The following is a 20,930-nucleotide window of genomic DNA, read 5'->3' as shown; positions in this document are numbered from 1 at the left end:
CAATAATATCCAAAACCTTCAATACTCATTCCCAATAATGACTAGAAGATGGAAGAAGATGGACGAGGTCATAGGAGACAAGACAGTTAGACCTGACTAACACATCTAGGACATTTCACTTAACAGCAAACACCTACATTTAAAAAGCAGTAAGAAAGTAAGGATCGGTGGTAGTTTGTCTAGCATACCCGAGTGTCTGGTTCTAGTACCAATTTTGAAAAAAAATAATTTTCCTCCTGCGAGTATTTTGTTCTCCCTTCTAAGAAGCACTGAAGCATCCACACTTTGGTCTTCCTTCTTCTTGAGTTTCATGTAGTCTGTGAATTGTATTTTGGACTGACATCCACTTATCAGTGAGTGCATAGCATGTGTGTTGGTTTGTGGCTGGGTCATCTCACTCAAGATGATATTTTCAAGTAGAAAGACCCAGGCATGCTAGCACATGTCCATTATCCCAGCACCGGGGAGGCAAAGACAGGAATGTCCCTGCAAGTTCAAGACCAGTCAGGACTTCATAGCAATAGTTTCTCAACAACAACAAAAGCATTGCCATACTGGGCATGACGGCACACACCTTTAATCCCAGCACTGGAGGCAGAGGCAGTTGGATCTCTGTGAGTTAGAGGCCAGTCTGGTCTACATAGTAAATGTAGTCATTTACTATGACTACATAACTGGCAGGACAGTCAGTTACATAGAGAGAGGACCCTGACTGAAAAAAAGAAAAAAAAAGGTGTGTGGGGGGAGATGGCTCAGACATTAGGAACACTTGTGGCTGTTGCAGGGGACCCGGGTTCCATTTCCACCACCACATCTCAAATTCTTCCAAAGAGTCAGGAAAGAAGAAAATAAAAGCTGATTCTGTATTACTGATACCCAAGCTAGGTAAGGCATTCCAACTTCAGTAACCAATGTAAAATATCAGAACAAAGAAGAAAAGCCAACATCAATTCAAATAGCTTACAACCATCCAAGACTCCAGTTCCAGGGAATCCGGAGATGCCCTGTGGCTTTTGTTGGCAGCAGCCACTCACAAGATGCACGGACATTCATGCAGGCAAAATCTTTGTATACATAAATAAAATAAACCAAGAAGTCAACACACTTTTAGCCAGAGTGACTTTTTAAAAAGGATCTGGAAAAAGAAAGCTAAAATCAGAAGTGATTCAGGGCAGTGGTTCTCAACCTTCCTAATGCTGTGGCCTCTTAAATATAGTTCCTCGTGTCGTAGTGACCCCAACTGTAAAAATGCTCCCTTTTCTACTTCATTAACTGTAATTCCACTACTGTTGGGAGTCATGCTGATGTAGAAGACACCCATGAAAGGATTATTCGACACCCTCGAGGGAGTTATGACCCACAGGTTGAGAGTATTATAACCAATCTCTGAGAAATTAAATACAAGATGATATTATGAATAATCACTTGCCAACAAATTACATAAGCTAGGTAGGTAGGTAGGTAGGAATTTTTTTAATCCACAAATTGCAAAAACTGACTCAAGAAGAAACAGAAAAGTCTAAACAGACCTGAAACAGGCAAAGAAACTGAGAAATCACAATCTTCCTACCAACGACAGGAAAGTGATAACAGATGGTATCACTACAGACACTTAGGAATCAACACCCATCCTTCTCAAACGCTTCCAAAGAGTGGGGGGGGGTAGGAGAAAACAATTCTGGGCAGATTCTGTCTTACGGATACCCAAGCTAGATACCCAAGCTGATACCAGGACAAAGCTAAAGACCAGTAACCAATATAGTGCATCAGTAGAACAGAGAGAAAAATCAACATCACTAGGTGAGCTGATGCTAGAAAGGCATCTGCTGTTATCACATGTCCTTTAGTGACAAAACATCAGTTAACTACTGACAGGAAGAAACATACTCGATATGTTAAGGGGTCTTTATTTATAACCCACAGCTCACATCACACTCAATGCAGAAAGACTAAAAGCTCTCTCCTACCATAAGGAGCAATGCTAGGATGCCTTCTCTCCTCACTCTGTTCTGCATAGAGAAGTTCAAGCTAGAGCATTTGGGCAGCAAAATCAAATACGGCGGCTGGGCATGACGGCAATGCTTTTAATCACAGTGCTCAGGAGTCTTTGAGGTCAGCCAAGGATAGTAGTAAGACTCCACCCCAAAGAAAGAAAAGGGGAAGGGAGGGAGGGAGGGAGGGAGGGAGGGAGGGAGGGAGGGAGGGAGGGAGGGAGGGAGGGAGGGAGGATAAAAGAAATTAAATGTATCCAAATTAGGGAGGGAAGTAAATCCGTTTCTACTTTCAGACAGAATGATCCTATGTATAGAAAATCCCAATAATCCACCAAAAAAGCCACAAAAGCTAATAAGCAAATACAGCAAAGTTGGTCCAAGACCTGTGTACAAAAGGCAGTTTGTTTCTGTACATCAGCAATGAATAACCAACAAAAGAAAACTTTCTCCAACAAATACCGCCAGACAACTAAATATCCACACGAAAACTGATTCTGAACTCACAGAGCATACAAAAACCAAGTTACAATTGATCCGTGACCTAAATATAAAAGCTGACCACATGAAACTTAGAAGAAAACTCAGTGACTGGAAAGGGGGGAAATGTTATTTGAATGCTGTTAATGTGGTGACTCTCAAACTTTAAATTCCACCTGAACGAATCAACAACTAGTGTAAGCTGCAAACTGAAACTAGAAATTAGACCAGTTAGAAAACACCCACGAACTTCTAACCGATCAAAATTGTATTTCTTGGCTTGCTTCTACAAACTGTGTTTCTCCCTTCTCCTCCTAGCAGAGTGAGCCTTGCCCCCCCCACCCCTAATTCATGACTTACGGAATTCCATAAAATGTAAATATGCATAAGTTTTTCTTCTATCAGACCTAGTATAAGAGCGACTTCTTAGAGCCACTGAGAACCTTCTTGTGCTCTACATTTTGTGTGAGATTCTCTTGGTTTATTTGACAGTGTTTTGACTCTCTGTGGCTCCTAACATCATACTAACTTCTGAAGTTGAAATAAAAACTGTCATGGGTCCTGTAGGGAGCCTTTGGGTGTCTAACTGGGTTTTAATAAAAATATCTCAGTAGGAAATCTCCAGGAAGACAGGAAATAATACATTACTTCAACCTGGCACCCAGGATTCTATCTCAGGACCTGGTGTTTTCTAGAGAAAGGATAAATCTTAACGAGAAAAATTATCAGCTTGGAAACCACAATGGCCGTGTTGTGTTTCTGTGTGTGTGTCTGTGTGTCTGTGAGTGTGTCTATGTATGTGTGTGTATCTGTGTGTGTATGTGTCTGTGTGTGTGTTTGCACACATGTGCATGCCTGTCTGTCTCACTTTATACCACAATAGACAGTTTGTATGTGTGTGTGTGTCTTTCTTTGTCTCACTTCATACCACAATAGACAGTTTATATGTGTGTCTGTGTGTGTGTGTTTGCACACGTGTGCATGCCTGTCTGTCTCACTTCATACCACAATAGACAGTTTGTATGTGTGTGTCTCTCTTTGTCTCACTTCACACCACAGTGGGCAGTGGGTTTTGTGCATGTGTCTCACTTCATAGTCCAGAGTCTCTTATCTCTCTACCTCTACACCCAGAATTAAAGCATATCCGGAAATCAAGCTCTTTAACCACTGTTAGACTGATCAAATTCTTGAGTTCAGAAATAGAGGTATTCCTGTCTAAGGAAAAATAGTTTTGGCCTTTCTCATAGGTTCCAACCTGAGCTCATGTGTAATCTAACCATGTCGATAGAACCTGGGTATGTCACCCTAAGGATCACAGCCATGGCCACAAGCCCCCATGAGGTCCACACGTAGGCTACATATGAATTAGAAAAAGCTAGAAATCTATGGAAAGACATTCCTAGTGTGTTTCCCACCCATGCTACTGGCCAGCCAGACCTTAGGACAAAAGAAAAATCATGTGACTGATTTCAGAGAGTACACTAGGTAATTTTGGGGTTTGGGAGTTTGAGGGGGGGCGTTGTTTGTTGCTTTTTGTTTTTATTTTTAGGAGGTTTTTGCTTTGTTTTATTTTTTGGTTTTGGGTTTTTTTTTTGTTTTGGGGGGGGTTTGGTGTTTTTGTTTTTTTTTTTTTTTTGGTTTGGTTTGGTTTTTGGTGTGTTGTATAGTTTTGGTTGGTTTTTGGTGTGGGCTGTTTGTATGTTTGTTGAGACAGAGCCTCACTGTGTAACCCTGGAAGACCAGGAACTCACAGAGATCTGCTGGCCTCTGCCTCTCAAGGACTGGAATTAAATTCCTAGGGCATCATGCCTGACTCCCAGATTTGTTTTTAATCCTAAACTAACTTTGGGACAATCCAGAAAGGCCCCTGTAATATTAAGAGATAGTAAATTAATTAAGCTTGTTTGATTTGTTAAATTGTCTGAAAACATTGTCACACACATAATACTAAAACCTTCTTTTGGGGTGGAGGCTGGGGGTAAGGGCAGGATAACTCCCAAGTTATCCCCAAACTTGTCACTATCCTGCCTTGGCCTCCATAGTACTAGAAACATAGGCATACACCCTTCACGTATCAAATTTTAAACTGTATTTTCACATACTTTCCTGACACAAACATTCTAAAATTGTCCAGAATTCCTAGAAGCTTGACCTGTCTTGGTATCATCTTTTCGGTCGTAAGTCTGGCTGTGATAAAAGTCTTGTAAGCCGTAAGGAGTACCACAATCGCTTGTCCGCTGACCTCACCGTCAGATCTCAGCCATGCCTGGCTTCCATCTTGGTGAGTAGAGTTATTCTTGTAGCTCTTTCTAAAGGTGTGTGCAGTGAACTGCAGGCCATAATTACCTCTCCTTCAAAGAGAGTGTCTCACTTAGACAAGTGCTGTGGAATACAGGTTTCCAATCACTTCAAAACCGCACCGTTAGCGTGAATAAGAAATTTCAGAACTGTAATGAAGAAATGAAAGCCAGGAATGGCAGCACATGATCCCAACTAGTTCGGAGGCTGAGTCCAGAGGACTTGGTGAACCCAGGAGTCCAGGGCCAGCCTGGGCAATATTGAAACACTGAGAAGAGGTGGGGGGCGCAAGAAGAGGAGAGAAGGATAAATGAAAAGTGAATGAAAGGGGAAAAGAGAGAGAGGAGAGAAAAAAAGAGGAGAGAGGAAGAGGTGGAAGGAGAAATACTCGTGGGTGGTTTGGGGAGACTTGCTAACCAAGTTCAAGCAAAACAAGACTTGGAACAAGGGTTCACACCTGCAATCCTGGCACTTACAGCTGAGGTAAGAAAGAAGATCACCATTACACAAGGCCAGCCTGGAGGAGAAGGTGAGGCCCCAGGCTTCTAGGATGCAGAATAAGACTCCGCCTCAAAATAATAAACAAGCAGAAAAAAGAAGTAATAACACAGACTGGAAAACAAGTGAGTTCTCCCAGAGTGAGTTCAGTTAATTTCAGCATATGGATTCCCTTTTTCACTTCTTTTTTGTTTGGTTGGTTTGGTTTGGTTCCAACTGTGTAACCCTGGCTGTCCTGAAACCAGCTTTGTAGACCAGGTTAACCTTGTACTTCCATAGATCTGCCGGTCTCTGCCTCCTGAGCACCGGGATTAAAGGCATGTGCCGCCACTGCCTATCTTTTTCAACTTTTTTAATAAGAGTTTTTTTAAGAAAAAAATATAAGGTGAGTGATTGTATGTGTATTTTGAGGGTTTGTTTTTTTCCATTTTAATGTTGTAGATTTAAGGAAATCTGCTTTCCCTTGTCCTCTAGGCTATCTGTGGCCTGTTGGTTACTTTGTGAAAATTAAATACTGAAAAATATACTCTTTTTCCCAACCTGATCCTTCAGCACTGGAAACGCTTTTTTTTTTTTAACGCGGTCATATAATTGTCTGCACACACTCAGTAGGAAACTTAAGTTTTTTAATAGAGTGCAACAGGAAAAATCGATTCTACCACCAAGGCTTTTTGGTTAGAATGTGATTTGAGAATCAGCATAGGATGCCAACCTGCAAGAACTGTCCCAAGCTTTATTGTGAGTAAAATCTCACTTCCTGCCAGGTTTCCTCCAGAAACTTGAAGGTATTTGAAAGGCCTAAAAAAAATTTAATTACTGCAGAGAAAGTCTGAGGTTTGTCCTGACTTTATTTCTGAACCTTGTTTAAAAGTCCAAACTGAGGCTCCTTGTCAAGCATTTCAGCAAAACAAACTTAAGAAGAGCCTACATGATTAACTATTTCCTTACAAAATGGGCTGTTGTGTTGTTATTGCTGTTGCTGGGAGATAGTCTCATGTAGCCCAGGCTGGCCTCAAACTCACTTTCATGAGGATGACTTTGAACTTCTGATCCTCTGTCTCCACTTCCAGAGGGCTGGGATTATAGGTGTGCTCTACGACAACTGTCTTATTCAGTCCTGGTGATACAACCCAGAACTCTGCACAGCTGGGTAGGGAGCCTACCAATTTAACTATGCTCTAAGCCTTTCCTGCTAAATTTGTATAAATAGGCTAAGGTTCAAGAGAATGATGCGGCTACGGAGAAGAAAATTATGCTTCAGAGAAAAACTACAGTACACTGTTCTCAGACTGTGGGCCTGCTAACTGTTTTTGGAGTGCTATTACTACTATTTATTACCTAAAGACCAAACTGGATAGTGATTTCCATATTCCTCCGTTCGAATTTTCCCCCATATTTCCAACTTAGAATCACTAAGAGCAAGAACTACTCCGTTCCTGAAACTCCAAGACATGTTGATGCAATTCCAGAGGATAACCCTACCCCTGAGTGCTGGCCACTGGACACATTGATGTAATTCCGGAGGATAACCCTACCCCGAGTGCTGGCCACTAGGGGAGGCAGTGCCAGAAAAAGGGCAATGGAGAGGCAAGCCAGGAAACGCACTTCAAGCTCAACTCCAGAAATCTTGGCTAACTCCTTTCTGGACGCCAACTGATTTTGTTTTCTTCTAATGATTTCACTTTGCTATGCTTTTATCTTATAGAAATATTATCCTGAGCCAGACACAGTGGCACACATCTTTAATCCCAGCACTCGAAAGCAGAGGCAGGTGGATCTCTGTAAACTGGAGACCAGATTGTGCTACATAGTGAGTTCCAGGATGTACAGAGACCCTGTCTTAAAAAAAATTTTTATACACACACACACACACACACAGATATATATACATATATACACACACAAACGTGTGTGTGTGTGTACATTTTTATATATAACAATAAATATATATAAGTAATATATATATATGAATAAAATTTGGGTTGGTAGAATCCCCAGCTAAGGACATACTCTCGTCCTGGGCATCTGCCTGATACTCCTCTAATTCTCCAGCATTCTGCATTCTTTCTAGGGTCTCAAAAGTATCTCCATGGCCATCCACAGTATGCTCACACCAAAAATGAGATTAAAAAAAAAAAACTTCAACATCTTAACAATATGATTTGAGTCAAAGACATCTTACCCATGACACATTATGGTTACAATTATTCCCCAAGTTCTAGTCAAAGTGGATAACTTGTTCTAAGTACCAGCACTTGGGTCTGTCTGTGAGTTTGCAGCCAGCATGGTCTATGTAGTGAGCTCCTGGCCAGCCACAGTGAGACCCTGTCTCAAAAAAATAATAATAAATTTTACAAAATCATCTCATTGCAATGCCATCAATAAGAGTGACTTTAAATTCCTACCAACAAGCCAGGTCAACAGTGAACCATCAATGGAAACCAGAGACCACACTAATCAGACTACCAACTAACACACACACACAAAAAAAGCTTTTCTTGTCTTATCTCTGCAAATATATGACCATGACCTTCTGCTCCTTCACAGAGTACAGCCTCCACTTACAAGTTGCAGAATACTCAAAATTCTTTGTGGCTCAATGGTTTAGAGCACTAGCTACACCTCTAGAGGACCCACATTCAGTTCCCAGAACCCACACAGCAGATCACAACTGTCTGTAACTCCAGTTCTAGGGGATCATCAGACCAAACATATGTGCACATATATGTGGTGCACATATATGTGCATGCAGGCAAAATACATATAAAATAAATAAATAAACATTCTTTAAAAACTTAAGAATGCTTACGTATTTCTTATATCAATGGTGAATTATGTGACCTTATATATTCAGCAATGGGTTCTTTGCTGCATCAAAAGCATGAGCAATTAAATATTTTGATAAAAACAAAAGCAAGCTGGTTTTTGTGTCTGTGAAGACAAGTGCCTATGGTCCTTTCTACTCAAGAGACTGAGGCAGGAAGATCGACTGAGACCAAAAGTCAAAATGAATCTGGCAAGAGACAGACCAGTATACAGAAGCTCTTTCCTATAACCCCTGTCCTCGAGGCTAAGGCAGAAGAACTGCCAAGAGTTTGATGCCAGCCTGGGCTACAGTAAAAACCTACCAAAACATATATTGTTTTCCTACTTTGTTACATCTATTTATTTGTGCATGTATACATACGAACACACACATGTTTCATGGCCCACATGTGAAAGTCCTTCCACCATGTGAGTTCCCCAGGAATTGATCTAAGTTGCCAGGCTTGGCAGCAAGCTCCTAACCACTAAACCATCTTGCTGGCCCTATAGTCCACGTATATTCGAAATATATAAAGAATTCTTATAATCCAACAGTAAGTAAAATATTTCTTAAGTTAGAAAAGGCCTTTGCTTTTCTCCAAAGACACACGAATGAACAACAAACTCGTGTAAATTAGCTTAATATCACTGGGCATTAGGAAACCACAAAACCACACTGATATATCACACCATATCCAACAGAATAATGATGATTAAAAAATAAATAAGCACCAGACAGGCTTCAGAAAGAATGCAAAGAAGTTAGGAAGTTAGAAGGTTGTGCACAGCTGATAGTTTAGTGGGAAAGAGTTTGGAAGTTCCTGGAACTTCATATGACAGTAAGAACTGTCATATCACCTTGCAATTCCACTCCTCAGGATAAACCCAAAAGAAGTGTAAACACGTATTCATATAAGTACATGTGCAAACATGTTTGTGACAGTGATAGTAATATTCATATATCAACAAATAGGAGAGACCAGCTGTTAAGAAGGTGTGCCACTCAGCCCAGTGGTGGTGTCCCAGGCAGGAGACAAAGGTAAGTGGATCTCTGGGTTTGAGGCCGACTCGGTTTTCAGAGCAAGATCCAAGAGAGCCAGAACTGCACAGAGAAACCCTGTTTCAAAGAAAGCAAAAGGGTCCTGGAGAAATGGCTCAGAAGTTAAGAGTACTGACTGCTCTCCCAGAGGTCCTGAGTTCAATTCCCAGTAGCTACATGGTGGCTCACAACCATCTGTAATGGGATCTGATGCCCTCTTCTGGTGTGTCTGAAGACAGCCACGGTGTACTCATAAATAAAATAAAAATGAGTGTACGCTCCTCTTGCAAAGAGACATAGGTTTGGTTCCCAGTACCCAACTGGGCAGGTCACAACCAGCTATATTTCTAGTTCCAGGGAATCATATACCCTCTTCTGGCCCCCAAGGGTACCTGTATTATGCATGTGATGCACATACAGGCAAGCAGGCATGTGCATGTGAGAACACACAAACACATACACACACACAATATGTTTTAACAGAAACAACCTGTATATCCACCCACAAATAAATAAATAAGCCAAATACCATGCAAAAAGACAATAGAATGTTTTTTAGCCTTAGGGTAGAATGAAGTGACATGACCTTACAAGGCAGATGAAACTCAGAAAGACGAAGAGGAAAAGAAACCAAACACAGAGCCATATTATAATCCCATTGATATAAAACAGCACTAACAGCTAAATGCACAGAGAAATTATGCTCTCCGTTGGCAGGTTAGCAGAAAAGGGTAACACGGAAGAATTGCCTAACATATCAGATATTCTTTGGAGCAATGAAAATATTTGAGGATTCAACAAAACGGGCATACAAGATTGTAAGTGTAAGGAATGCCCCCTAGATTGTCAATAAGAGTCATCAGTTTTAGGTAAGGAACATTTCGCCTTAATTTAAAAACAAAAACTACATTGCGGGCCGGCTTGGGCCTGCAGCACCACCTGCTAGCTTTGTCTATAAAGAGCAGAGGTGGGATGAGCAGAGCAGGCTTCACTGACGACCAGTGTAAAGATGCAGGCTCCATCCAAGCCCAGAGTCAGCACCTGCCCTGAACAAGCCCTCCAGGTGACATCACCACATGAGGCGCTTCTCCTGAGGCACTTACCGAAGATGAGATAGACAGTCCGTGAGAACATATATACAGAGAATGTTTTCGTGTGCCCAGGGGTGCTTGCCTGAAAAAGGATACCCCAGTGACAGAAACAGGAAGCAGAGAATGCCACTGGCAGGACAGAGTCCCACCCAAGGTCTGTTGGTCCCTAAAGAGAAGACATGTCCTGTCTCTTGAAGCATGACATTAGAACCTACCCTACACTACTCTGAGGAAGGAAGCAGAGGATGAACAGGCAGAGGGTTCCACATAGCTCTCCATGTGCGGGCTTCTGCCGGAAGACCAGAGTGAGATGCAGGAAGTCACAACTGTCACTTAAGAAATGTCCCTGGAGTGAATAAGTGCAGATGGCAGTGGGCAGATGTGCAGATGTGCAGATGACAGACTTGAGTCCCCACATCTAAGGATGGGTTTTTGTCATTAACCCTCTGCAATTTGGTCTCCTTCTCCGCAAAGAGGCCCAATAATCAACTTCACAAAAGGAAACTGGGAAGATAAGCTGGAATAAGAAAATTCAAAGTAAATCATCCTACACAGGGACAACTGGTTATATGCTGTCTAGTTTTTTGTTTTGTTTTGTTTTCCTTGACAACTTTACACAAGACAGGGTCATCTAGGAAGAAGAAACTTCCATTGAAAAAATACCCCCATCAGACTGGCCTAAAGGCAGGTCTATGGGATGATGATGATCATGATGATCATGATCATGATGATCATGATGACAATGACAACAACAACAATGATGATGACTGACTGACTGACTGACTGACTGACTGACTGAGGAGCAAGCCAGGAAGCGGAGTTTCTCCAAGGCCTCTGCTTCAGTCCCTACCTGAGGTTCCTGCCTTCTGTTCCTACCCTGACTTCCTTCATGATGGACTGTAAGCTGAAATAAACCCTTTTCTTCCCAAGTTGCTTTTAAAAATCATGGTGTTTTACCACAACAATAGAAACCTAACAAGGCTGGGCTTGTAACATCGAGACATGTGATGGTGTAGAGAAACGAAAGCAATGACAGAGATGCCTACATCAGGACCGGATGACATGCGTGCCCACTGCACTCAGCAACGATGTGCCTAGCCCCAACTGAGCACACACACTTGGGTAAAACTCAGCTGGTGATCCCCAGAATCCTAGGATGAAGAGAAATATTTCTACCCCTCATACTAGACACTATACAAACTCCTCATCCTTTGAAAAAACCAGTTACAAACAGGCCACGTCCTAGAATTCGTACCCTTCCAGGATCAAATGCTATAGACGACCAAGGTGAATGAAGACTCAGTAACAGTAACGCTGGGATACATTTCACCTATGGCATGGTGAGGTGCCGCAGTGGTTGACAGTTCTCCTAAGATAGACAATCAGGTAAAACAAGACCCCCAAAATATCCACAAACCGGTGATCCTAGCAAACACTGTCTCTAATACTTCTACCCTCAATCAAGCTGTACCTATCTCTTGCCCCTTTATAAACCCAAAAACTATGCCGCTCTTTGTACATGAATCTGGGCCCAGCCTTGAACCACAGATCATGAAGTTACTCAGCTCTCTTGGTGAAGCTGCCCACGCTCAGTTCAACCATCATTATGGCCCACCTCGCAAGGTTCAGGGGGCCATAACCATGCCTTATTAGCAGAGAGCAGCTCAAGGAAGAGCCCTAAACATGAAACTGACCTTAATCTTAACCCCATATAAAAATAACCTCCGGGCCAGACTGTCAGAGAACGGAGGAAAATTCTAAGCTTGACGCCAGCCCCAGCCTTTTGCTGCCCAATGTCACTGAAAATTGAAACAAAAAAAAAAAAAAATGGGGACACTTCAAGTAATACTCACAGAAGAAAGGGAAGCCTGGGGCTCTATGTTCCAGAAAGAGTCCCAGGCAGAAAAGCCTACCAGGACATGAAGAGATCCCTACAGCTAGAAGGCTTTGCTGAAGCTAGACAGCGACCCTTTACTGGAGGAGGGGCCCACAGCACCCTGCACACTTAGTCACCAGTACCTAGTATGAACCAGCCTGACTCCAGAAGTTCTCTCTCTCTCTCTCTCTCTCTCTCTCACACACACACACACACACACACACACACACACACACACACACATACACACACCACCTCACACATGCACGCACACATGCACATGTACACTGAAACATAGGGAGGACTCTTCTGCCGCGTCTTGGAGCCAAAACTATCCATGGCAGCTTCTGGTCCTCCTGCTAGGACTTACGCATATGCCAAGTCTGTTTTAAGCACTGCCTCCTGGGAGCTCAAACGTGCTGGCCCAAGTACCAGTCACAAGCCTATTCCCACTTCAGTCTTCATCCTTACCCTTGTGATTTTTTTTTCTCCTCGGGTATGTTCATGGGATCTTGTCACATAGAAAGCCACAGGAAGCTAAACCCAGTCACGTTCCAGGATGGAGTGAGACCTACCACACTATGGTCCCAGAAGATCCTTCCTAGCACTTAATGGGAAGCACAAGCCCTGATCTAAGTGCTAGCCCAAGGCTATCCCAGCCTAGAGCCCAGACCTGTTCTAGACTCTGACCAAGAATTCTGTTCAGTCCACACAGGCCCTTTTTCCTCTCATCCCCCGTGTCAGCAGAGGTCACTAGGTGACGAGGATACTGTTACACCACCATTGCTTATGACAAGCACAGCACATCGAAGAAGGATCTGTGAGTGGGGCAGAACTCACCAACATCCGAATCTTTGTGGGTCTTGATTACCTCAGCAAGTTCGAAGTTCCCCGCAATAATGGCCGTCTGAGAGAGGGGGGGGAGACATGGAGATCAAGGAAGGAGGTTCAGCAGCCCAGATGTGACCCCACCCCAGCTGCTCCTACTGGGATCCTCTGTAGAGCATTTCCTCCCAAAGCCGCTCTCCCCTCAAGTCACAGCCGCAATGTCTACTAGGACATCACTTCTTGGGATGTTCATGGGATCTTGAGGCAAGGATGCCGGTAACTACAGTTGGCCCACTACCGTCATCTGCCTAAGTCCTGGGGTGCTTCTGGGACACAAGGCTTAGAGCTAAAATGTGAATAGATCTGCTCACACTAGTAGAACATTTAATCTGCCCCTGGATGCAGCCACAATTCCTATCTCAGTCATGGCCCCCATAGCTGTCAGTCTTCATTCTTCCTGAGTCCCCCAAACCTGGCCATCTAATAGGCCCCGAGTATATCTACCTCAGGGTGTGCTCAAACCCTCATCCTCTGCCTCACACCCCCAGACACGGCCACAGCGGCTTGCCTTCCTGACACCCTCAGGGGCCTCTGCTCCAACTAAGAATAACAGACACCCCCTTCCCTGCTGCTTTCATGGTCCATGAATCCCCCACGACACCTTCGACTCCTCCAAAACTCCAGGCCACAGTGATGATGGCTACCTGGTTAGCCAGTGCCAACCAGCCTGGCAGACAAACAGCTCAGAAATATAACCTGGGTCAAGTCAGGTGTCAGGTGAGATCACACCCACCTCAGCCTTCTTCCCTGAACCCCTGCCTGATTCTGGGGAGTCAGGCCTACCACACCTCTCTTTCTGCCCTCTCTGTTTGGCTCTTCCCCCACAGTTCTGGAGTTCATAGGATGTTTTTCTATGGCAGGAGAAACCACCACACCAAACACTCCCTCAAATTCTGGGCACCACACTAGCCCGTTCACAGGTCCATCTTCCGTGGCAGTACTGAGAGTAAGCACTCCCGTTTTGCCCTCTGAAGAAGAGTCAATTGGCAATAGGGACACATAAGCAACCTCCCCCATCTCAGCCTGTACCTGGAAGGCTGTCTGGCTGTTGTAATTGCGGACATCCTTGTTGGCACCACGGAAAAGCAGGACACGTGCGCAGCTCTCCTGGTGGGAGGCAGCAACAATTACACTGGGCACCAGGAAAGGGAGGGCCAGGCCATGGCGGGGACACACGTGGTGTACAGGGCGCAAGAATCACTCACACACAAACTCACACCTCTTCAGTGCATACCTGGGCTAGGTAGAATTATGTTAAGTAGCTCTCGTCCGAGAGCTAGTTGGTAAGAGCATACATGTGGACATATTGCCACCTATGGGGCATTCAGAGAACAGATGTGTTTTGAGCGAGCCACCCAGGAACCAGACTGGGCACAGAACATACACATGGAGTGTCACACAAGCCAGGATGTACAGTCACCTGTGTGCAGACATATCCACACATGGAGTGGCACTTTACCACATACAGAAAATGTAAGTGAGCCCTCAGAGGGGTGAGACTCAGGGCGTACCTGGTTGTACAGGGCGCAGATGTGCAGGGCTGTGTTTCCCGAGGCATTCTGGGCGCCCATGTTGGCCCCATAGAACAGCAGGTGCTCCAAATGCTGCACATGTCCGAAGCGGCAGGCCTGAGGAGAAGACAGGTACTGAAGCAGCCCAGACCGAGGCCAGGGCCACACCCGGACATACAGCCCGGACCCCGCCTACGCCCCCTCCTCACCTGATGGATCTCTTGCCAACCATTCTCATCAGTGGTCCCCAGCTGTGCGTGATCATGGAGAAGCAGCTCGCAGCAGAGGGCATCCCCGCCCCCTAGGGCACTGTGGTACAGGGGCGTCAGGCCGCGGCTGTCCTTGTAGTCAGGCGAAGCCCCCAGGTCCAGCAGGGTCTGAGGGTAAAGCACCTCAGAATCCATGCCAAACCCAGCTTTCTGCACGGAGTCCCCTCCAGACCAGGGTCCTGCCCTCACTAACCGTCAGTGCCCCTGCGTTCCGCTGGCGGGTAGCACAGTGGACGGCTGTTAGCCCATCTCGCGTTCGGAAGTCCAGATGAGCACCACCATTGCGGAGAACCTTCAGGAGGTCAGTGGCGTTGTCCAACTGGGCCGCGAGACTCAGAGGGCACTCTGGGTTTGGACATAAGTAAAGGTTAGGGTCCCAGCCAGTCAAAAATACAGCCCCCTCCCCATTCTTCTCCTCACCTCCTGAGTCAGGGTCATGGAAATTGGGGTCCAGCCCCTTGTCCAGCAGGCGGGCCACCTTGTCTGTGCTGTGTAGCTGGACATAGTCCATGAACTTCTTCAGGTTTGCCTAAAACATGAGCCATCCATTCCAGTCAGCTGGATGTTATAGCTAGGGTCATCTTTTTTTGTTTGTTTGTTTGTTTTGGTTTTTGGTTTTTTTCAAGACAGGGTTTCTCTGTGTAGCCCTGACTGTCCTAGAACTCACTCTGTAGACCAGGCTGGTCTGGAAATCAGAAATCCACCTGCCTCTGCCTCCCAAGTGCTAGGATTAAAGGCGTGCGCCACCACTGCCCGGCTCAGCTAGGGTCATCTTACCATCACCCCCTTCCTCCAGCCAGCTCCAGACCTCCTTCCTGGAAGACATGCACTGTCCCCAACCCCAGTGTGTCTAAGCTGTCACCTAGCTTGCTCATCCTCAACCCCATACTCTTCCCTCAAGTCTCATCCCAGCTCTCCTGGACCCCAGCCCTTCTCTAAAAACCCTCCACAGCTGTCAGCCCGAGCCTCACCGCTCTCACCCCAGCCTGGTCACCCTGGTCACGGACCAACTGAGTCCCTTCCCTCGGCCCAAACGAACACTGAGACCATCCTGACAAGTGTCAAATCCTAACAACTCTGGTCTTATTCCTCCGCCCCATCTTACCAGCTCCACCTACAACCCATGGCACACCTATGATATGTCTGACTAGGTGCCTTCTAGTCCTTCACCCCGCTAAATTTCACTGGCTTTGTCTGGTGGCACAGATGCCAGCCACACAGGGCAAGGGGGTCCCAGCCCAGGCACCTACAAGCAGTATGGACCATAGACAGAAAAGGGTGCCCCATGGACCAGAATCATGGGTCAGGGTGATGAAACCTTAGGAGAAAAGATGCACATCCTCTAGGAAGCCCTTAGTCAGCCCCAAGGTAAGAGCGGAGGGAAAGCTGGACCCCAGGCAAGCCAAGGGGCAGAGCTGCCATTGGAAACTCAGATCCATCCGAAAACCAAATGAACTGCTGAGAAGCAAGTGGCTCTGTGTCTTATAGGCCACCTGAGAAAGGAGTTGGAGAGCCCAGGGTCACACAAGAGCCAATGGAGGGAGACCTCTCTGACATGGTCTCTACCCTGCATAGAGCCTTGGCCACTGACTGTCACCTGTCCTGGGGCAGCAGACAAGTCTGTCACAGAAGCCTAAGGATCTAGGACCACATACAGACTGGGTCACAAAGACTCTCCCTAAACTCCAGAGCCCATCAAGGAAGTACCCCATGAACAAATTCCCCTTGGCCCACAGAGCTGGGCCATGTGGAAAGGAGCTATGACACCCACCTTGCCCCTGGACACCCAGAGGAGGAGTTTAGTACCCCCCTCAAAAAAAAAAAAAAAAAGCAAATGGAGTCAGGTCCTACAGGGAGTAGGTCCCAGAAGCAAAGACACTGTATAGGTAAGTGTGCCCAGGCCACAGGTCTGAGCCGGCTTCACCCCCGCAGTCATAGCAGGTGACTCAACCCCTCTGCCTCACCTGTAAAATGTGCAGCAAATCCCTCCCAGAAGAGAATCGATGAGATACCTAATTGTGTGTTCCTTATACTAGGGGATATTAAGCATTCAACCTCTTGCCCTCAGTGCCAACACAATGGATACTTCTTTTCTTCCCTCCGCTTTTCCCCTGCCCCCAGCTTCTAATAAGGCTCTCACCCCTATACCAGCCAAAATCTGATTAAGCCGCAGCCTGTCGATGGACCAGTCATGGGTATGGAACCTGTGCCCAGCTCCAGGTGAGGTCCTGAAACCCACTTCAGGGAAAGCAGGCTGGGCCAAGCCAGTATGGGGACAGTATTCATGGGGTGTCCCCTCCAGGGACAGCCTCTTTACCTTCGTGTGTAGCTTCGCAAACTGCTTGTCATCGATGAGGTTCTGGGCATAAACTCTCCGCTTGTATCGAAACTGCTCAGATACAGAAAAGGTGGGGAGAAGGCACCCACACAGGCCCATGTGAGCGAGTGGTGGCTGCCACCCTGTGCTGCTCACCCCCCCTCCTGCCCATACTGTCACCACGGCACAGACATACATGTCCCAGACACACACTTGCAGAGTGGACAAACAAGAAGCGACAGCTATCGACCATCTACTACACAGAGATGATGGGCGGTCCAGAGAAGTACTCGGCCAGGACCTGGAAGACTCGACTGCTTTCCCAAGATCGGAAACTAAGCTTCTCTTCCTAGACACTTCCACTCTGAGTAGAAATAACCTAATTCCTGGTGCGCCCATGAGGGTCAGACCAAGACCTTTCTATTGAGATAAGTCTCCATCCCTATGGAATGACACTCAAATCACCTTTATAAATGGTGTTAATATTTTGGGCTAACCTCAGAAGACTTGGGCGTGAGAGACAAGAGGCAATTGTGCACACAAATGACACTGTTCACACCACATGACCCCTAACTCACTCACTCCTTCGCACACTTCTCCCTCCAGTGCTCAAACTGCTCACACCACACACACACACACACACACACACACACACACACACGAGTGCATGCGCTGCCTGTGCTCGCTCATTGTGTGCTGTCCATATTGCTTGCTGCACGCGCTCTCTACACACGCGCGCTCGCTCGCACCGGTCTCCATGCTTAAGCTGCAGCACGCCACTGACCGCACATGCAGTTCGCACTTCGCCCTGCCCACTGCACTCCGTGTACCCACCTCGGCCTCTCAGCACACTGCTCAGGCTGCACACAGCCCCCCACCGCTCCTGTCGCCAACTCCTCCCGGCCTGCCCTTCACTGCTCCAGCCACCGAGCTCAAAGATCACACCCCTGAGCGCTCCATTCCACCCCCAACCCTGGTCTGCCCAGCACCTCCAGATAGGGCAGGGGCGTGTCCAGGTTAGGCGGGTAGTCCTGTAAGAGCCGCTCTTCATCCAGGAACTTGCCGGCGCGACCCCGGGAGGGAGGCTGGAATAGCCCGTAGTTGAGCGCGTCCTGAAGGCTGTGATTGAGGGCGCAGAGCACACGCTGCTTGGCGGCCCACACGGGCGCGGTTGGGTCCAGACGCAGGCACTTCTGCAGCGGAGCGAGTCGTGAGCCCGGACCTGCGGGCGCAGGGCACCGCGCCCCGGGCCCCGCTTTGGAGGGCTAGTTGGGGAGCGATAGCAAGGACCCCGCGCCAAGGCGCAGAGGCCGAGGCCCCGCCCCGAGGCTGGGCTTCCAGGGCCCCGCCCCGGCGATGGGGAGGGTCCCGCGGAGGCGGCGGGGGAGGGGCGAGTGGCCACGGCCGGGGGTCCTGGCGCAGGGCGCGCCCGGCGGGGGTCACCGCGAGCGGGCCACACATGGGTACGGCGAGATCGCGAAGGCTCACCGTTTGTTGCAGGTCCGGGATGCCGACGCGCACGACCACGGCGCTGGCCCCGGGGCCGTCCATCCCGGTGCTAGCGCCCGGGCCCGGACTGTTCCCGGCGGAGAGAGGAGCGCACGGGGACTCCGCGCGGCGCCCTGGCCCCCCCGGACCCCCCGCCGGAGCCCCGCCGACCGCGCTACGCGGGAGGGGGCCGGGGGGGGCCGGGGCTGGGGCCAGCGCGGGGGACAGCGGCTCCGGGGGCTCCGCAGGCGCAGCGGCGGCGGCGACGGCGGCACGGTTTAGCTGCATCGGCCCCGGCTTCGAGCGGCGCCTGCCTTCCCCGGGGGCGGGGGCGGCGGGGGGAGGGGGCCCGAGCCCGGAGCGGAGCGGAGGCGGGGAGGGGGCCGCGCCGGAGGCGGGGATGGGAAGCCCGGGGCCGGGAAACTGGGGTCCCCCGCGGGGTCGGGGCGGCGTGGGCGTGTGGTGCAGAGGGCGGGGGCCGGGGGCCCGCGCCAGGGAGGGGGGGTTGGCTGTCGAGGGGGAGTGGCTGACACAGCGTTGGGGGGGGGGATGGCACGCCTTGCTTCCGCTGCAGGCGAGCGTCGCAGACCACCGTACTGGGGTGACGGAGGGTTCTGGAGCTGGGTGGGGGACGCGTCGGGGCAAGAGGACCCACAGGCCGACTGAGAGGGAGAGACAAGCAGGAAAATTGGTGTCCCGGGGTAGAAATCTCCCCAGTCTGCCGACCCCACTCCAGACCCCAAGGAGGTGGTGTGGTCACCCGGGCACCGTGCTGGGTGGGAGTTGGAGGGCTGCAGACCCCAGGCGCGAGCAGGGCGGAGCTGCAGGCCACCGAATCGTCCCCCTAAACCAACCCTTCTAACCGCGCCCAGGGTGTTCCTCTCGGCCCCCACCGCAACCGAGTTTAGGGAGTCTGTTCGGACTCTGCGGCCTCCCTCACCTTGGCTGGCCCAACCCTGCAGCTGGTCGCCCCCTCCCCGTCACCTTAGCGACAGCAGGCTGGGGGCGCGACCTACGAGGAAAGGCTTAGGGGAGGGGGCGCCACTAGTCTCCACCTGCGACGGGGAACTGAATTTTAGTTTCACACGTTGTCGTGGCAACGCGGGAGGGGATGACGAGTGGGCGGGGAGGGGAGCGCTGCGAGTGAACCAACTCAGGCGCCGCCCGCGTGGCGTGCCAGCCTTAGCCCGGCGCTGCCTCGGAAGTGCCCAACGCACGGGGGCCCAGCTCGCAAGGCCCAGAAAGGTGCAGCCGCTGAATGGATGAATTGCCCTACTCTCAGGGTCTACTGCCTTCCACTGCACTCTCCCGCATACCTAGACTTACACCTCACCCCCCTAACGGCCCCAGAGAGCCACTCGTCGGTGGCGTGGCGGCACAAAAACTGGACAGCTTTTGCGGAGCAGCCTGGCCGGGAACTCTGCCAGTGGCAGAAAGCATCCCCTCAGCCACAGCCTCTCCTACCCTCTCCGTGAGCAACCCTGGATCGCCCACAAAACTGGCTATTCCTGCGCATCCCAGGAATAACCCTGGACTGCCCTGGTCCTAGACACGATAGAGCCTCCCCAGATCACACCCCCTGACCACCTGGGTCACCTTAGAAATGCCCTCACCCCACACAGAACAACGATTGGTTAGACTCTCCCCACACCCCCAGAACAGCCTGCACTCCCCCACAGATCCACCACCTTCCCAAAATGTTTCGTGACTCCATGTAGGGCTCTCTGACCAATCGCAACCACACAGCGTTGTCCTCCGTGGACCACCTGGCTCTCTCCCACATCACTACCCCTTGAGGAAGAGCCTTCTCCCTAAAGAACCGCTTACCCGGCAGACCTTAGACTCCAGCGCTTCTGTGCCTCTGTTCCCGGCTACCCTCAAGCCGGGGTGGACCCCTGTGCTTAGGGAAGTGAAGCCCCAGTAGGCTCTGACCTCCAAGCCCCTCCCAAGGTGCGTCTGAGTGGTGCAAATTCGGGTACCCTAGGGGTTAGGGCAGGATGTAAGAGGGGCAGGAGAGGAAAGAGTCTCCCTTATCTCCAGGAAGCACCTTGGGAAGCTAAGGGCTGGGTTTCCTATGTTCCAACCCAGAGAGGAAACTCTGCTTCCTGACCCTGGAGTCTCTAACATCTTCCTCCCTTGCCTCTTTCCTCTCCGCCTTGACCCCTGCCCCAACTCCCTCTGGCTAAACCCAATCCCTCCCATCAAATCCTCCACCCATCTTTATTTCCAGCCTCCCTTTCCTCTAAACTAGCTGTCTGCTGGTGGAAAATGATGGCCAGAATCCACCAGTGATATGACAGGAATGGAGGAATCCCGTGTCCTCGATCAGGCAGCAGGCGAGCCCTGGCCCCCTGTAAACATGTCCTTGACCTGAATGGA

General features: G+C 48.8%; 1 protein-coding gene across 5 annotated transcripts in view; it reads right to left on the bottom strand.

Moving 5' to 3' along the window:
- Positions 1 to 20,506, bottom strand: part of Shank3 (SH3 and multiple ankyrin repeat domains 3) — a 60,653-nt gene extending 40,147 nt beyond the window's left edge. For all 5 annotated transcript variants that reach the window (XM_052161782.1, XM_052161784.1, XM_052161783.1 and 2 more), the window contains exons 1-10: positions 20,379 to 20,506; positions 18,552 to 19,213; positions 18,053 to 18,256; positions 17,064 to 17,135; positions 15,167 to 15,275; positions 14,940 to 15,091; positions 14,687 to 14,854; positions 14,478 to 14,594; positions 13,996 to 14,073; positions 12,919 to 12,985 (exon numbers count right to left, since the gene is read on the bottom strand). In XM_052161782.1, coding sequence (XP_052017742.1) covers positions 12,919 to 12,985; positions 13,996 to 14,073; positions 14,478 to 14,594; positions 14,687 to 14,854; positions 14,940 to 15,091; positions 15,167 to 15,275; positions 17,064 to 17,135; positions 18,053 to 18,256; positions 18,552 to 18,839 — 1,255 coding nt within the window. In that variant the 5' untranslated portion in view covers positions 18,840 to 19,213; positions 20,379 to 20,506. The remainder of the gene's footprint in view (positions 1 to 12,918; positions 12,986 to 13,995; positions 14,074 to 14,477; positions 14,595 to 14,686; positions 14,855 to 14,939; positions 15,092 to 15,166; positions 15,276 to 17,063; positions 17,136 to 18,052; positions 18,257 to 18,551; positions 19,214 to 20,378) is intronic.
- Positions 20,507 to 20,930: the final 424 nt, after the last annotated feature.

Source organism: Apodemus sylvaticus, chromosome 17 (genome assembly GCF_947179515.1).
Source record: "Apodemus sylvaticus chromosome 17, mApoSyl1.1, whole genome shotgun sequence".
In the NCBI taxonomy this organism is placed as follows: domain Eukaryota; kingdom Metazoa; phylum Chordata; class Mammalia; order Rodentia; family Muridae; genus Apodemus; species Apodemus sylvaticus.
The sequence above is the reverse complement of the archived record's forward strand: the minus strand, read 5'-3'. Positions and strand labels throughout refer to the sequence as shown.